This window comes from Lepidothrix coronata, unplaced genomic scaffold, assembly GCF_001604755.1.
Source record: "Lepidothrix coronata isolate B3197 unplaced genomic scaffold, Lepidothrix_coronata-1.0 Scaffold23, whole genome shotgun sequence".
Taxonomy (NCBI): Eukaryota; Metazoa; Chordata; class Aves; order Passeriformes; family Pipridae; genus Lepidothrix; species Lepidothrix coronata.
In genome coordinates, this window is record NW_016690203.1 from 4131633 (window position 1) to 4147913 (window position 16281).

The window sequence follows — 16281 nt, forward strand, 5'->3', positions numbered from 1 at the left end:
GAAAAAGGTACTTCTGCAAAGAAAGGAGAATACTAAAACCATTTTGGAATGTGTCATATAAAGTAATGCTGGGACCTAAGCTGAGCACTGTAGCCTTCTAATGAAGTGAAGGGATAAGAAAGCATGGAACAGAAACCATTATTTTTTGTACAATAAATATTATGCGAATGTATACAAGCAAGTTTTTTTCCCTGTCCCTCTGCTGAATTTATTTAAGAATAGTCACTGCTCTTTTGTTGTCAGGGAAGATGAAAAACTGAGGTTAAAAAAACCCCACATCACATTTATCTGTTTGTTAATCAAAAATGTGAGAAATTCATGTGAGTGATGCCCCCTCTTCAGTGAAGCACTTGACAGACGTCCACAAGGCTTATGATCCAACACCCACAACGGCAGGTGCCCTCCTGTCTTCTACTCATCTGCTCTTGATTTCTACCTCTGCTTTTTTTTTGCCATGGTTTAGGAAAGGATGTAAATAAGAAACTTCATAAATACTTAACAGCACAAGTACATAAAAATCTTTTTTATTACACACAACACGCACCATCTGTTTGGGAATAGTAAATAAATGAATTAAGTTACTGTTTTTCTGTGAAACAAAAGCCTTCTTTTGTCACTAAACATGACAATAACATACCTTCTTATCTCATTTTGTAAATGAGTAGTAGCAGCAGTAACAGCAGTAATAAAAAAAACTGTCCTGCTGGACAGAAGAGGGACAGCTAAGCTGCTTCTAAGTAGACACCTACCTCCAAATCCTCCCAACCAGCTATCTAGCTTCCCACAGCACCTCCAACAGTTGGAACTCCAGCCAACTATTGACAAATTCGATTTTCAGGTCACTTATTCAGTCAGTCACAAGTGTTGAAGCAGATTATGTAAAAAAGAAAAAATTGCAATCGCTTTTCTTCCTCTCTTCCTTCCCCACTGCATAAACAGAGTAAGAATGAGAAAAAAGCTGTCGGCAGTGAAGTCACTGCAAATTTCCCCATGGCTCTGTCACTCATGAGCTCAGGAACAACTGGCGCTGCCCCAGCCAGCCAAGGATTTCTCGGGGATTTCAATGAAAGTCGCATAACCCTTCGTGTCTCATTTCTAGTGATGGAACTGATAATAATTGCCAACTCCTATCAGGAAGTACATGACAATACATTTATCCTCCTTTGTAAGGAGTTCTCACATCAGATGGAAGGCACGACAGATGCACAAAGCACAACTATTTATTTTTAATAAGACACAGCACAAACAACCAATGGCAGCTTTGTTAATATGTATTTTATCATTGCGAGTGATATTTTCCTTTGGAGGGAACACATTGTATATGCTGATCTGCTCCTACGGAAACATTAAATCAGAGAGATTAGTTTTCTGTAATCAGTTGCCACTTTATAAACCTGAGATTACTAAAACAGAAAACACAGCCAAAAAGCCAAATTACGCACTTCTATGGTTCACACACACAAAAAAAAGTGAACATGAGACAAGGTATATTTTATATGCAACAGCTCATTAATTTTAAGTGTCGTGGGAACCCTGCCAGTTTTACCCTCTGAGTAATTATCTTTTGTCTTAATTTGTAAGATTCTTGAAAGGGAGAAGAGAGAAACAGGAGAGAAAAAATGTTCAGTCTCACAAGAAAAGCTCAAAAAGCTTAAAGTCTGAAAACACAATAAAAGGAGATGTAGATGCAAAACAGTTCTAGCCCAGCTGTCTCTAGTTAAACAGTAGATGGTATCAGTTTCTATGAAAATCAGTGTTTGTTTCTTCCAACACCTAGATAACTGCTATGTCCAGATAGATGGGTATAAAACCTTTCTGCAATAGTAAGTTCTGAAAAATTCACAAACATATTATGAGAACAGGTATCAAAATGTTCACTTGGGTAATTACAAAACACTACCACAAGCCAAGCATTTAAGGGAGGGGGAATCCCCAAGACTATGATTTTGTTCTCATCTGACTAAAAATGTTGAAACCAGTTATTTAGACGATAAGATATTTAGTACAATACAGAAAGTAAGATGGTTCAGTGAAAAGATGAAACCATCACGAAAGACCAAAAATCCCCCCCAAGAAATCTCATTGTTGAAGAGTAACTGATGATAAAACAGAAACACCCACTTCTCAAGAGAAACAGTAAACCCCCAAAACTCTGCAATAAATAAAATAAAACTCTGAGACCAAATCTGATTAAACAATGAAATTATTACTAATTCTTTTGTGTCTTCTTATGCAGCAAATTGCATTCTCCTTCACATCTGACAGCTTTTAAATATTTCTGAAGCACTCTGAAAATTAGAAAATATGTAACCTTATGCTTTACTAACCCCAGATGCACGTATGTCCCAGCTACAATCTCCCATGTTAGCGATAACTCTGACAGGCGCAATATCCAATGTTCTGCTCCCTTTATTTCCTTGCTAGAGTGTAGTTGACAAAGGTTTCATCCTTGAAGCAATAATTTCATTAAAAAATAGACAGAAAAAAGGTCTAACCCACATGAGTGGTGAAACTAACATTCCTGAAGCAGAAATCCTTTGTACTCTTGAATTATGATTATTTTATGCTACCTTAACCAACTCTATATTTCCAGAACAGCTTTTAGTTAAAGGTAAGAGCACTACTAACACAAAATTAAAAGTGTAAGCAAATTATTAGTGTTCAGACACTCCAAATAGAATAAATCCATCTGAAAGCTTATTCTCAAAATGCTCCTCCTCCAAAGCAATTACTATTATTATTAAGCTGAAACAATAAGAGTCCCGGAGTGAAATACTTGTGGACCTTTTGGTTAGCAGTGATGATCAAATGCAAAGAAACTGAACCACTACATTCACAACTCACAAGCACTGGGGGTTTTTAAACCACTGATATAATTTATGGCAGCAGAGGAAAACCTTATGGCAGGCGTGATCCCCATGGATGCATCACAGTGCTCTCTGCATCAGGGGAACTAGACCCCTGGCACCAATATTCACGCAGGATCCTATACGGGGACTTCGGGGTATCTCATTTGAAACTGTGATAAAGGATCTCTACAAAAACCAATGCAAACTGCAAATCTTGTGTGGACTAGGTGCAGCTATAACAATGTCTAAAAAAATTTTTGGTCAAGGAAAGCCACAGATGTGCTCAATTACTACAGATTAACTAAGCATTTACTACAGGAATTGACACTGTAGCAAGCGATAAACATAACATGTTTTCAGCAATTTTCAGAAGTATTCCTACAAATTAATTTGCACACGAACATTTTACAGGATACAGCCAGCCAGCCTTTCAGAAGCTAATTTATAATACATACAGTAATCAGGCTTTCACTGTGTAAGCAGCAGAATTACTTACTGGACTAGGTTCAGACAACTGTTGACTCCATGGGCAAAGCTTTCTTTCCCAAGCCCTCCTGGAGATTATTCCTGCACTTGATATGCTTTATACTTACGATAACTGGGGAAGTTTAACATGGACAGAAGAGTACTGAACCCTTCTGCTGTATGCCAATGTCTGGAAGATGAAGGCATGTGAACCATACATGTACACATATGCTGCATGTTGCAGATCTCGTGCTCCATAAAGCAAGTGATTGCGCATTCATAAAACCATCCAAAACAGAGAGGGAAGATAAGAGTGAAAGGGAGAAGTTTTGTTTTTAGAAGGCGAAAAGGGAGCCTTGCCAATATTGTGAACCCAAGCCAGCTATTCCAATGCAAACCTCATGTTGTTACATAGATCGTGTTTGGGAAAGAGATGTAATATTAATCAACTTTCTGGCATTAAGTATCCGTTACTGTACAAAAACATTCTTGCTCTGGCTTTAATTCAGTTTTAAGTCACTGTGAAAACATTTATGTGGCTCTCAAACTGAGTTAAAGGACCCAGGCAATAATTCTTTTCCCCTCCCAAAGGAACTAAAACAATCATCTACTTCCATAAAACACAGTATTTTAATACTGCCAACTGTTTTCCTTAAATGTTGGGTATGTTCTATACACCATTTCCAGAGAAAGAAGCTGTCTTCTGGAGCCCCTCAACATGATCTACCCACTCAGAGTCGGGAGCAAAGGCATACTTCAGAAGAAAAGGCCAACACAACATCATATGAAAACATGTGGTACTGCTCTTTCTGCACTTCTCCGAAGTCCTAATGCAACACAATGCAATTTCTCAGCGGACAACACCGCGACAAAATTTCCATAGCTGCATGCTAACAGAAGGCAAACAGGAGAACCATGGCAGATAGGTAACACTGAATTTCTTTTTGACACCATCAATAACACAGTTGAAACCCTACACTCACAGGAATACATTAGGCCAGTGGGAGCAGAGCTATTGGTATGAGACACCATGCCAGTGTTTGCAAAAATTCAATACCAAGTGTCTCGTCTCAGCACAAATTCATTACTCTCACCTAACCATTATGACAAAAACAACATCAAAAGGGTCACTCACTAAGCAGCAAGTCCATACAAGAAGTGCCTGTCTGTTACCACGAGTCTCGCACCAGGATAACAATTCAATTTTTTTCTGAGCAACTTCCAGCTCCCCTATTCTTCTCCACAGGTCATACATCTAGCTACTGAAAATCTACAAATCCCCAAATGTGTTGTGCCTGATTTGCATATTTAAATATGTAAATTACTGCAAACGGGGTAATTTTCGTGTTACATATTTTTGCAGAAAAATTAAATGTGAAAAAATGTTTATTGCAACAATTACTGGTTCCATGGTATTTCAACAAAAGGCTGTAAATCATCAAAATAATTGCCTACCCATTAACTATTGTAGCATTCTGCCTGAAATTTTCTCATTCTGCATTTTAGCTGGGTGCAAAAAATATTTTTCTTATAAATGTTTACCTCTTCAGGATTTATTTCACTAAAAAAATATGTGTAAGCCTAAGCCTCTGTCTTATGTACCCACCCACAAATACCAAATTTAGTTAAAAACAAAATTAAATAAAGAATTGCAACCACAAATTAAAATTTTCTCACAACACACTCAAACAGTAATGTATGTAAAATATATGCCATTTAAGCCCAAAATATACAAACACTGCATTGAAACTCTATCTTGAAATAAGAAAAAAGCTATCTACGATCATTTCCTGCATCTTCTTTGTACCACTACACATGTAAGGAAATTACTCTGCTAAATTATCCATTGCAAATTGAGAAGTGAAACATTCTTCTGTGTTTCTAGTGAGTAAGACAGCTCTAAAGCAAAGTATAGTATTTCTAGCAATGCCGGCTTACTATGTGCTACTGCCAGATCTGTTTTGAAATTTGAGCCCCAAGAGGGAAAATAAAAAAGGCCTATACAATTTTCTCCCCTGCTCATTTCAGCCAAAAGTCATGCAGAGAAGTTCTTATCTCACCGTGTTCGCAAAACACAGCATGAACCAGTAACCATTTCTGACCCGTAGGTTTTCTGGCACACTGGAGCTGGTTTGTTCCAGTTAAGGAGACCAGATTTGCCTTCATGCAGAAGTCCGGTTACAAATGACGACGGCTAATTGTGTTTTCCTAGATGTAAATTAGAACTTAATTGTCTGTGTTAGGCGTCCAAAGACAAACAGGACTTCCCCAGGTATGCTGGCCCAGATGTGCCTTCTCTCCACCTTTGAGCTGCTGTGCTGGTGTGAGAAACATCTAATTCTGCAATCATTCCTCTTGAGAGAATTAGCCAACCATTATTAGAGGAACTGTAGCCTGCTGCATGCAATTTCAAAGTTGTCTATGCAACTGTATCTGTGTACACTGCTCCTCCTGAGGCACTTTTCCGATCCACAAGCCCTTTCAAGTAGAGTAATGCCTATCCTCTTTTGCTCTTGTGATGGGACCGATAACCCAACAACTCCCTAACTGCATCTTCCAGCTCTCTAACACAGCCTGCCTAGAAAAACATTTGGCACCTGCAAATATTTTTCTTCGGGAGCCTGAAGAGAAAACCTTCCATTGTGCCACAGAATGAAATCAAACTAGGATTTATTTAGTTGTGAGGAATTCAAAGAATTAGTTTTAAAGGAACAGAGACCTAAGCCTACCCTCTTACCTACAACTTGGAATTTCCTCTGAGCAGCAGGGATATGTAATTTAGACTCAGAACCTCCCTGGAAAGACTTGCACATTGTTACATATCCTTTTACACACTCCCATGAATGCAGGGGGAAACACTTCTCCTGCCAAACATTTTACTTTGCTCTTTAACAGCTGGATATGAGTGCAGCAAATCAGAGGTACTATGAAAAGAGGATGAAAAGGCATAGGTAACAATTCAATGCTTTAAATATATCTATGTAAGCTGTAAGGTTGGAAGGCAACAAGTCAGTTGAGCTAATTGTGCAGCAAGCTATGCCACGTGTTATACGTGCTTCCCATTCATACTTGGGCATTCTCGATTGAGTTAGCTGTCCAAAAGGTGTCTCAACAGGCTTGGTTATAACAAACAGTTTGGTGTGCAACCTTAATAATGCCCTATATTGGGATCAGAAGAGGATATTGACAAATGACTTCGCCCAGAAAAGTTGTTCTGGCCCCCATTTAGTAGAAAGCAATCATCTGACACTGTCTAATAACATTAATCAAGCTCTGGACCTTTGTTGTTGTATGTCATAGCAAATGCTTAGCATTTTCAGGTCCAAAGTGCTTGACTACACATTGTATATTAAAAACAAAAGACTTTAATTCATTAAAAATAGACTCTCACGCTAGATTAAGTTCATTTGCTGCACCCGTCCCTGGTCTGCCTTTGTGTGTGGTCTCATTTAAAACAGACACACATGAACCAGAACCTACTTTATTCACATGAAACAAAAATACTATTGGCTGTCAACCAATATAAGAGACAGTGAAAAATGGGAACACCCCTGGGTAAGGAAATTTTAATTAAAAAAAAAAAGAGAGAGAAGAAGAAAAAAAGAAATTACAATGATGAAGAAGCAGCAGCTGCCTTCTCTGGGAATTCCTGTTTCGTCACCTTTGTCAAAACATCTCACATTGTCTCCTATGTATTTTATAAAGGTCTTTTGCAGCTCTATTAAAGTAGCAGCTTCATTCACTCTCACTCTGATCTATATTGATAAAGATTATGAAGCCATTAGATGGCTCATTATGTTTGCCTTTACTTACCCCCAATTAAGATTTCAGGTGTCTCCGGTTTTGAGCTAATTTCAAAGTGTCTGCCATCTGGGACATTCTCAAGGAACATGATGAGCTCCTTTTGTAATGATATATCACATTTAAAACTCTAAGGGAGCAGTTCTGTTACATGCAATCTCATTTTCCATATGTAGAGTTTCGTGCCTGTTATTCTGGGGGGTTTATTTAGAAATCAATCCTAAGCGCCAAATTTTGATCTATGGCTAGTACAGCACTAAAGCTCCTGGTCACAGCTGACAGCTGAAATGCTATTAGACATAACATCTTCACGCAATTCTCCACAAATTGTTCGCAAAAAGTGAGTTTTTGAGCTTGGGTGTGCAATAAAACCAGATTCAGACAACAGTCGTGAAAAAAAAATTCTGCCGTATGTAACAAAGGCACCCTTTTATAGAAAACTCCCTTTTGAAAAGTGGAGATGAGGATTAGCACAGTGAAGTAATTGGGATCTACTAATCTCTTCTTCAGAGCAGAGTAGCATGAATGAACAAAAAAAAAAGCAACCACAGGTCACAATCATCTCTCAAAAAGTGCACTGTAGAGAGACCTTCCTCTCAGTCCTCCTACTAAAAGGGGAAGAGCTGAAGGGGCAATCACTAGAAAGCAAGATTTTCATGGTAAACTAATACCAAAAAAGGGAACAGAGAGCACAGGCTACATTTTGAAATTATGTCAAGCAGAGATGGCAAAGAGTTATTATGATACAAGACCTCTTGCTGGAGAGAGAACCACAAAACACAGGACACTGGCATTACAGTGGAGCATTACAGCAGGCTTAAAATTGTCAGCATGGTTTTTAAGTCTTCCATTCTATGCTAGGTGATGTTGCAATACACACAGATCCATTTTTCAAGATATGGCACAAGGACATGACACGAGGACATGACACACTGTAATGAATGCAGCTTTTACTGATTTGCAAAGAAATAACTGACTTGAAAAAGTTTTTTCCATAAAATCTTTCAATCAAGAACATGAATGTAATATCTCAACTGAGTGCAATTGTGGTCTAAATACTGCATGTGAAAAATTAAGCATTGCCCATGACATGCATTTTGATATCACTTATGGAGGCTTGTATTTTATTTAGCTTTGAAAAGACAAAATTATTGGAAATTAAATGTTGGTCACAAAAAAGCCAGAGAGAGTGATTGTGTGTCTATACATATATGTGGATGTGTGTATAACTCCAGTATATGTCTGTGTATGCATATATATCTATCTGTCTAACTATCTCCCAGAATCACAGGATTGCTTAGGCTGGAAAAGACCTTTAAGATCCTTGAGTCCAACTGTAAACCTAACACAGCCAAGTTCACCGCTAAACCATGTCCCCAAGTGTCATATCTACATGACTTTTAAATACCTCCAGGGATAGTGACTCAACCACTTCCTTGGGCAGCCTTGACAACCCTTTCAGTGAAGAAATTCTTCCTAATATCCAATCTAAACCCTGTCTGGCACAACTTGAGGCCATTTCCTCTAGTCCTATCGCTTGTTACACGGAGAAGAGACCCCCACACTGATAGACAGATATATATAGATATATATGTGTGTGTGTGTGTGTATAATTCCAGCCCTGCAGTTATAGTTCCGCCAGAGAGTTCAGACTGTCAGAAGAAACAGGTTAAGGCACACGATGCTAACACTACATCTCACTCCACCACTTTTTCACTCAGATACAGAAGAACAGAGAAGGATTGAGCACATTCAGCTCATATATGTCTTTACTAGGGGTGTAGGAGAATAGCACTATTTAGGACCTACCTTGCCCATTTGGTACTTGTTTATGCGTTTTTCCTTTCCTAGGGGTTGACTGGCATGATGATGAAGCATTGTTTGTGGCTGTTTTTGTGTCTTCTGTCTCCTCCTCCTCTTCTTCTTCATCCTCATCATCCTGAGAGCTTCCAAAATATACCATGTTGCTGGGCAGGGCTGGAGAACCTGATCATTATAAAGAAATGGCCCATCAGCATCATTACATTCACTTACTGCACTAACCATATTGATCATAACCTACTTTAGTGTCATGCATAGCAAGGGAAGAGAGGGACTCAGAGATGGAAGGTCACACCAGTGCATGACTAACTAGAGGGTTTTTATTTATTAGTTTTTACCAACAGGATACGCATGTGAAAAGCGGGGTTCTCCCCCCCTCAAGCACATTCTATTCATACTTCAGACAATCAAACAGTCTTACTATAAGCCCTAATTAATAGCTTTGTGTATTCAGGAAAAGGACTAATGCACATGCTTAATTTCAAATGCGTGCTCAAGTGCCTTACTGAAGTCTTAACACACAACTAGAAGCTTACAGCTTTTCCAAACAGAAGAAAAAAAAGAACAAAAAAAACAATCTGCACCATGGCAATATTTTTAGGTTATCATTACAATAAAGCATTAGCATTTAAACTTCACAATGCTTTGAAGACCTCTACAGTACTGCAAACAATATTTTGCAGCATTCTGCAGTGTGAAACAAAGAGAAAAACCGAGACATTGAGATGCTTATTTGCCTAGCAGATTCCTGGCAAAGGAGAGAAAAGAGCAAAAGGGCTCCTGATTCCCTGTGTGCTCCTCTTGAGGATGTTGCTTCTCTTGATTACTTCCCATGATACTCCCATGATTTTTAAATCTACAAATGCTGCTGACAACTAATGGACACTTTCCCTTGTGCCCAATATCATTCTATTGAAAATGAGTCTCTGTCTATCCCCTGGAGGGACACGTGCCCTAGGAGCCTTCTACTTACTCCCAAGGAAAGAATTTTTGGTAAAGAAAGGGAAAAAATAGAGTCAACAGATGTGGATAATGGCAACTCATCGCTTCAGTTAGTTATTTTCCTGTAGCTAAATAAAACAAAAAGACAAAGAGAACTGGGCTACAGATCAACAACGCAAGGTAGTGGCTATTTGGCTGGTGCTTCCTTAGGAAGCACTTCTGGCTTCAAGCTCTTCAGAACTGCAATTCTGTGTTTTGTTTGGTTTTGAGCTGTTGGTGTTGCCATTGCCAACAACTAACTAAAGCTTTTTTGGAGGTTGCATATTTTCTGCTCCCATCAGCTTTGTGCAAAATGCTTGTAACTATAAAAATTACATTTTAATGAATGGATACCTAAATATGGCACAAAAACTGGGATGGGTTGTTTCTGTGATGAATCATCCTTTCCTAACTATACTGGTTTTGATAGGGATGGAGTTAATTTTCCTCATAGTAGCTGGAATGGGGCTATGTTTTGGATTTGTGCTGGAAACAGGGTTGATAACAATGGGATGTTTTTGTCCATTGCTGAGCAGTGCTTGCACAGCATCGAGGCATTTTTTGCCCCTATTTTTCATGCTGCTCTGCCAGCAAGCAGCTGGGGTGCGCAAGAATTTGGGAGGGGACACAGCCAGGACATCTGAGCCCAACTGGCCAAACAGATATTCCAGAGCATATGGCATCACTCTCAGCAATAAAAGCTGGGGAAAGAAGGATGAAGGAGGGGGGGACATTCAGAGTTACAGTGTTTGTCTTTCCAAGCAACCACTAATATATGATGGAGCCCTGCTTTCCTGGGCATGGTTGAACACCTGCCTGACAATGGTAAGTAGCGAATTCCTTGTTGGGCTTTGCTTGCAGCTTTTGCTTTATGTATTAAACTGTTTTTATCTCAACCCATGTGTTTTCTCAGATTGATCCTTCCAACTCTCTCCTCCATCCCACTGAGGGGGAAGTGAATGAGTGGTTCCGTGGGGCTTAACCCCAACCTGTAAAGACCTTTGCTCTTGGCCTCTATACGAGCCCCTCTGGAACTGTGGCTGCCTCTGGGAAAAGCAGAGAGAAACTCCTCACCAGCATCGTGTGCTGTGCATAAGTGGTGGCCCTTGGACAGCTACGAGAAACACTACAGCAGCACCGAGGGCATGATGATTCTTCCCCCCTGAAACAGTGTACACATTAATCCATCCAACCTAGTCATAAACATATGGACACGTATGGCTATCCTATGGGGAAAGGCTTTTGCATGCCACAACCTTCATATTTATATAGACTAATGACCAAATTAAGACTGCTGACATATTTCATGGCATGGAAGCTGTAGCAACTTACAGAAACAAAAAATCTTCACTTTTTTTATGCAAGCCTAGAACTTTTTGGCACACTCAGAGCAATTAACCATAGCAGGTAAAAGGTGGTGAAAGGCACAGGCACATTAATTCTTCTGCTCAGAGGGGAGTTTTAAGTCTCAACAGCAACTAACTAGAAGACTCTAAAACAGTTACTCTAAGATAGTGCTGCCTAAAAAAATAAATTGTTTTTTTCTTCCATCTAGGTACCCTATGTGTCGTTTGGATTCAGAAGCTGGACACAAGTGCATCAGTTCTTAGCAGAATCTGAAGTCTGACATCATCAGTGCATTGACAAATGATGGCATAAAGGAAACTCACTGTTAGGAACCCTCAAAATTAGATTCAAACACAGACTGAAATCTCCCTATTATAATTAGAGAAACAGTCAGAAAATTTATCCTTCTGAGACACTAAAATAGGAGACTAGATAGTCTGATCTCTAAGCTTCATCTTCCCTACAATCCAAAGCTTTTTTGGCAGTAGCTTTCAACAGCAACCAGCAAAAAAAGTATCATCTGCAATGCAAATGTTGTTATTACAGTAGCAATCTTTTTTTTTCCTTCCTTTTTACTAAAGCACAGAATAAAATATAGTGCTCTGTCATTCTGCTTAGAAAGGAGGGAAAGTCCTACCAAGTCTGAGAGCAGGCACAAAGTTCACCTAACTCCTGGTATTCAATTGTTGTAATCTCAGTGCATAAATCTTCTGTCAGAATGACATTTTTTAATTCTTTCCCATCAAGAACTATGAACAACAATGGTTAAACTGAATTCCTGGGACAGCTGGGACTGCTCGGGAAGTATATTTCCAGAGAAATTAGACTAGCAACATCCAATAACACAGGAGAGTCCTGCTAACCCTCTTTTTATTGATCTAAGTGCTCTGCAATATGAGACCTTGGAGAAAAGCTGGTGTTCAGTCTGGGTCTCCTCCCCTCCTTCTCATCAGCTTTTCCTACATATTTATTAAACTTGACTTGCCAAACAGAAGGAAAGAAAAAAAGTCTGGACTTGCACATTTTTGTTCTATTTAAGCGTTGTTATGGATGGAAGACGCTGAAAGAAATCTAAAAGCTCTGAGTTTTCTTGCTTACATTTTATATTAAAACTATTTTTATCATCATCTTTTATAATATGATTTCAGTTCTGGAACAGCCTCAAATAATTTGTTCACAACTATGTGTTAAACTGGTTAAAACCATTTTCACTTTAAGGCTATGTATCTAAACATGTCCAAAAGGCTGAGAAAACACTGATTTAAAATATTGAAACAGGCTGTTTAAGCTCAAGATACTACAAACTCCCTTTATGAGCAAACTGAAGGGAAGACAAGGCTGTAAGTATACTGTGATTTCATTCATACTAAAAGAAAGACAATTATGTTTATTAGACAACACCTAACTTGTGAGTGGTTTATGTGCATTGCTGGTTTACACCAAGATAAGAGCTAAGAACCCTCACTCAAAACTCCTCTTATGGAAATAATACTCTGACCTCATGACTGAAGAACTAATGAAACTCATACGAGCAAAGCTGCACTGTAAAGAGCGTAAGCTACGTGATCGCTCGCCTTCTTTATTATAATAATGATTCCTGTCCTAAATATACTTCATCCTCTCTGAGACCAGACAGGATGAGCATATGATGCCACAACCTATCTCTACAGGGGACCCCACTTGCTACTCAAAGCTAATATAAACAATACTAAGTACTGTTACTGTAGTCATGAACGGTCAAGACTGCTGGAGATGCGAAGAGTGTGCACTCAAGAGCTGGTTTGTTTTTTTCAACTGTATCAGTTGGTCAAATAAAACATATTGACCTTCCTCGTACATCTGGCCTATCTTCATGACAAGTTAAGAACATCGTGGTTTTCCTTACAGTTCAGAGCTGTTGCTCTCAGGTTTCTCCATGTATAACAGCTATTTATCAGGAAAATGATGTATGTTTTACAATGAAAATTATGTATGACAGCCCTCCAAAATGGCATGAGAATAAGGAAAAATGCAGGTTTGCCAGATGCATACATACACACACATGAACAGAACATACAGTTGTAGGCATTTCCTTGATATTTTAACTTTACAGAACACTATTCTGCATGTTTTTGTCTTTGCCTGGATGCACTCAGCAATAGAAACCCACAGGGCAGCTATGCTGGGTCCTTCTTGCACATATTTGCCAGCCAGGCAGCAAGAGTGAACTATTATTCCTCCTCTTCTTCTTGCCCTCACTAGCACCAAAGTATGATTCTCAAAGCCTATCGAGGGCAACCTAAAGAGTGACATTAGAATTTAATCAATAACCAACAGCAAAACAGAAGAGCTGCAGCACTCCAGATAGAGGGCAACATCTGAGCCTGGGAGGTGGTGCCTGCCAGATCTCAGTACTCTAGGTATATAATTCCCCATTTCCTCGCTTTCCATCCCCAAGAAAACAGCAGAAAAATCTGTGAAAGGGTTATGAGAGCCTGTGGCTGTATTGAATTTTACAAGTCTCCTTCTGTGCTGGGAGCCCCCAAGTTGTGCAGGCAGCTGCTACCACGGGCATTGCAGTGGATGAAGGGGAGAGCAGAGGAGGAGCCCTGCAGCACCTAGGGAAAGCACATGAGCAACCCTCCACATAGAGGAACCCACCCTGCCATGTATCCGATCAGCAGGTGCCTGAAAAGCCCGCTCACTCAGCAAATCTGATGGCAACTAGAAGTTATATTTACTTCTCACCACTTAGTTAGAAGACATTTCATACAAGGAACCATCTAGACTGTTAGTAGCTGTGTGGACATTTTTCTTGGCATCAGAAACAGTCTACAGAACATCTACCTCCATCTGGCCTCTTGTTCTTATTCCGGTGCCACCACCTCAACTGTGGTAGTATAATGTTTTGTGAGGCCATGTGGTGAATTGGATCAGGGAACTGATTCAGATTAAAATCCCAGACTAAGGAAATTAAAGTCCATTAATAAAGCTATAACTGTAATGTAATGTTACAAGTTCTCAAGAAGAGATTTGGAAAATTTCTATGCACACTTTTTCTTATTGAATGTGTAGCATAATATATCACTTTATGTTATTAAACAAAACATTAAATGCAGTATGTTTCCACTCGTGTAGAAGCTGCACATTTTACATTCTGTCCTGATGATGTCTAGGCACACAATTCCTAAATGCTTTTCTTTTCCCCTCAAGACAGCTGATTTGTTTTGCATCAGTATTTGCACAAAAGCATGTGCCATCAGCAAAGATCTGGATGAGGCAACTGAAAAATGTTGGAAAGGAAGGAGAAGCCATGGCAGAAGCAGTAAGCTGTAAGAAAGACCATGCAGCAGTAGCAGCAGCAGCAGAGCAGAAGAAGGGAGGGGCTCAGATGTGCTGGGGCTGCAGAAAGAGGCAAGTGGCGAGAAGTACACTAGCAGATGGACACAAGATGCAGGAGCAATGGGAGAAGGAAGATACTGAAAGAATTACTGACATTCAATAGTAACAAATACAGCAAAGCAGGAAGGACACTCCTGTTAAAGCTGCTCAATACAAGGTATCTGTCTGACAGTGCTGTCAACCTGCTGCCCTCATCTGGACATGTGCCACTCACCCTTTCTTGTTCAACAAGTCTCACAGTAGAGAGCAGAAAAGCTATGCCAAAGCCAGGCAGAAACCTGGAGGGAACTTCCCAGCCCTCTTCCCCTCCTCCCAGTCACTGGGGAAAGGCCAAATTACCAAAGCTGGCCCTCATAGTGCTATTTTGAACAATTTTTCATGGCTTTTTGAACAATTTTTAAACAAAGTTCCATGGTTGACTAAGGGATTGCAAGCCATACAGAAAGCCTGGACAGCTGACACAACCCCATCTACCCCCTCCTCACCAGAGAGCAGGAATTACTGCTCCTATGATAAGATACCACTGTGTGTGGTAAATATTGAGAAAATCATTAATGGTGAGTTGTCCTTTTTAGAATCACTCATCATGGTTACAATGAGCTATGAATTATTACAAAAAGGGAGGACAGTCAGCTCCTTAAAAAAATTAGATTTTAAGTATGTTTGGCAACTGTTTCCATCAGTATCTACAGTTTCAGTATTGAAATTCTCTCTCGAGTATTTTTGTCTTCCCTCCTATTGTGAGACCACACAAAAGAAAACCTAACTATGTAGGAAAAATGATTACCACAACTACACACAAAGTGTGGTGTAATGCATATGAAAGGATGACAAATGTATTTCATGTCCTCCGTTATAACAATTTGATGCTTATACAACAGTAAGTACAAAGTAAAATATATTTTTTTAAGTCATGGTGCTGCTTTTAGCAGTTTTCCTGGAAAGATACTACCCTTTGCATATGAAAAATTCAGGCTTTCTACTACCAGTAGGCAGAACTGATGCTTACACAGCCTGTATACACAGATGCATTGACCTCAGCAGCAAGTGCCTGATTAATAGAATAAACTATACTCTTTTTCAGCCATTTTATTTGACTAATGAGGTTATTAAGGTTTTTTTTGTTATTGTTTGATGAATGTGTAGTTTTCCCTCCTAAATTATGATATGTTTTGTTTCTCATTAAATTACATTAACTTTTGTCTTGGACTAGCTAAACACATTAAAAAAACCTCTGAATTTGGATCTGAAGAGTGGAATCAGAAGTATGGAAAGTGCATGTGCTTCGCCAAAAATACTATTTCATTACTCTTCAGAATTAGCTGGCAGTGTTTCTGCAATATTTACTGAAGTACAAACCAAATGTTTTCATCTGGACAGGATTCAAGCCCTGGTATGTTACAACCACAACAAAAATCATCTCAATCCAAGAGCCTTCTCTGTAATTTGGGCTGTGGTTTCTGCAAAATCGGAGGATTCTTCTCCATGAATTATTTACACCAACTCCCTCCCCCTCTAGCGCCTCTCTTTTTTTTTTCCTCCTAACAATTAAACATAACCCAGATGTGCTTTGGAAAAATCCTAAAACAATTTAAGACATCAGAATGATTTAAGCACAAGGCAGGTCAAGGTATGT

At 39.2% G+C, this 16281-nt stretch overlaps 1 protein-coding gene across 5 annotated transcripts in view; it reads right to left on the reverse strand.

Moving 5' to 3' along the window:
* Positions 1 to 16281, reverse strand: part of JARID2 (jumonji and AT-rich interaction domain containing 2) — a 216471-nt gene that overhangs the window by 37290 nt on the left and 162900 nt on the right. For all 5 annotated transcript variants that reach the window (XM_017808492.1, XM_017808491.1, XM_017808495.1 and 2 more), the window contains exon 5: positions 8925 to 9101. In XM_017808492.1, the coding sequence (XP_017663981.1) occupies positions 8925 to 9078 (154 nt within the window). In that variant the 5' untranslated portion in view covers positions 9079 to 9101. The remainder of the gene's footprint in view (positions 1 to 8924; positions 9102 to 16281) is intronic.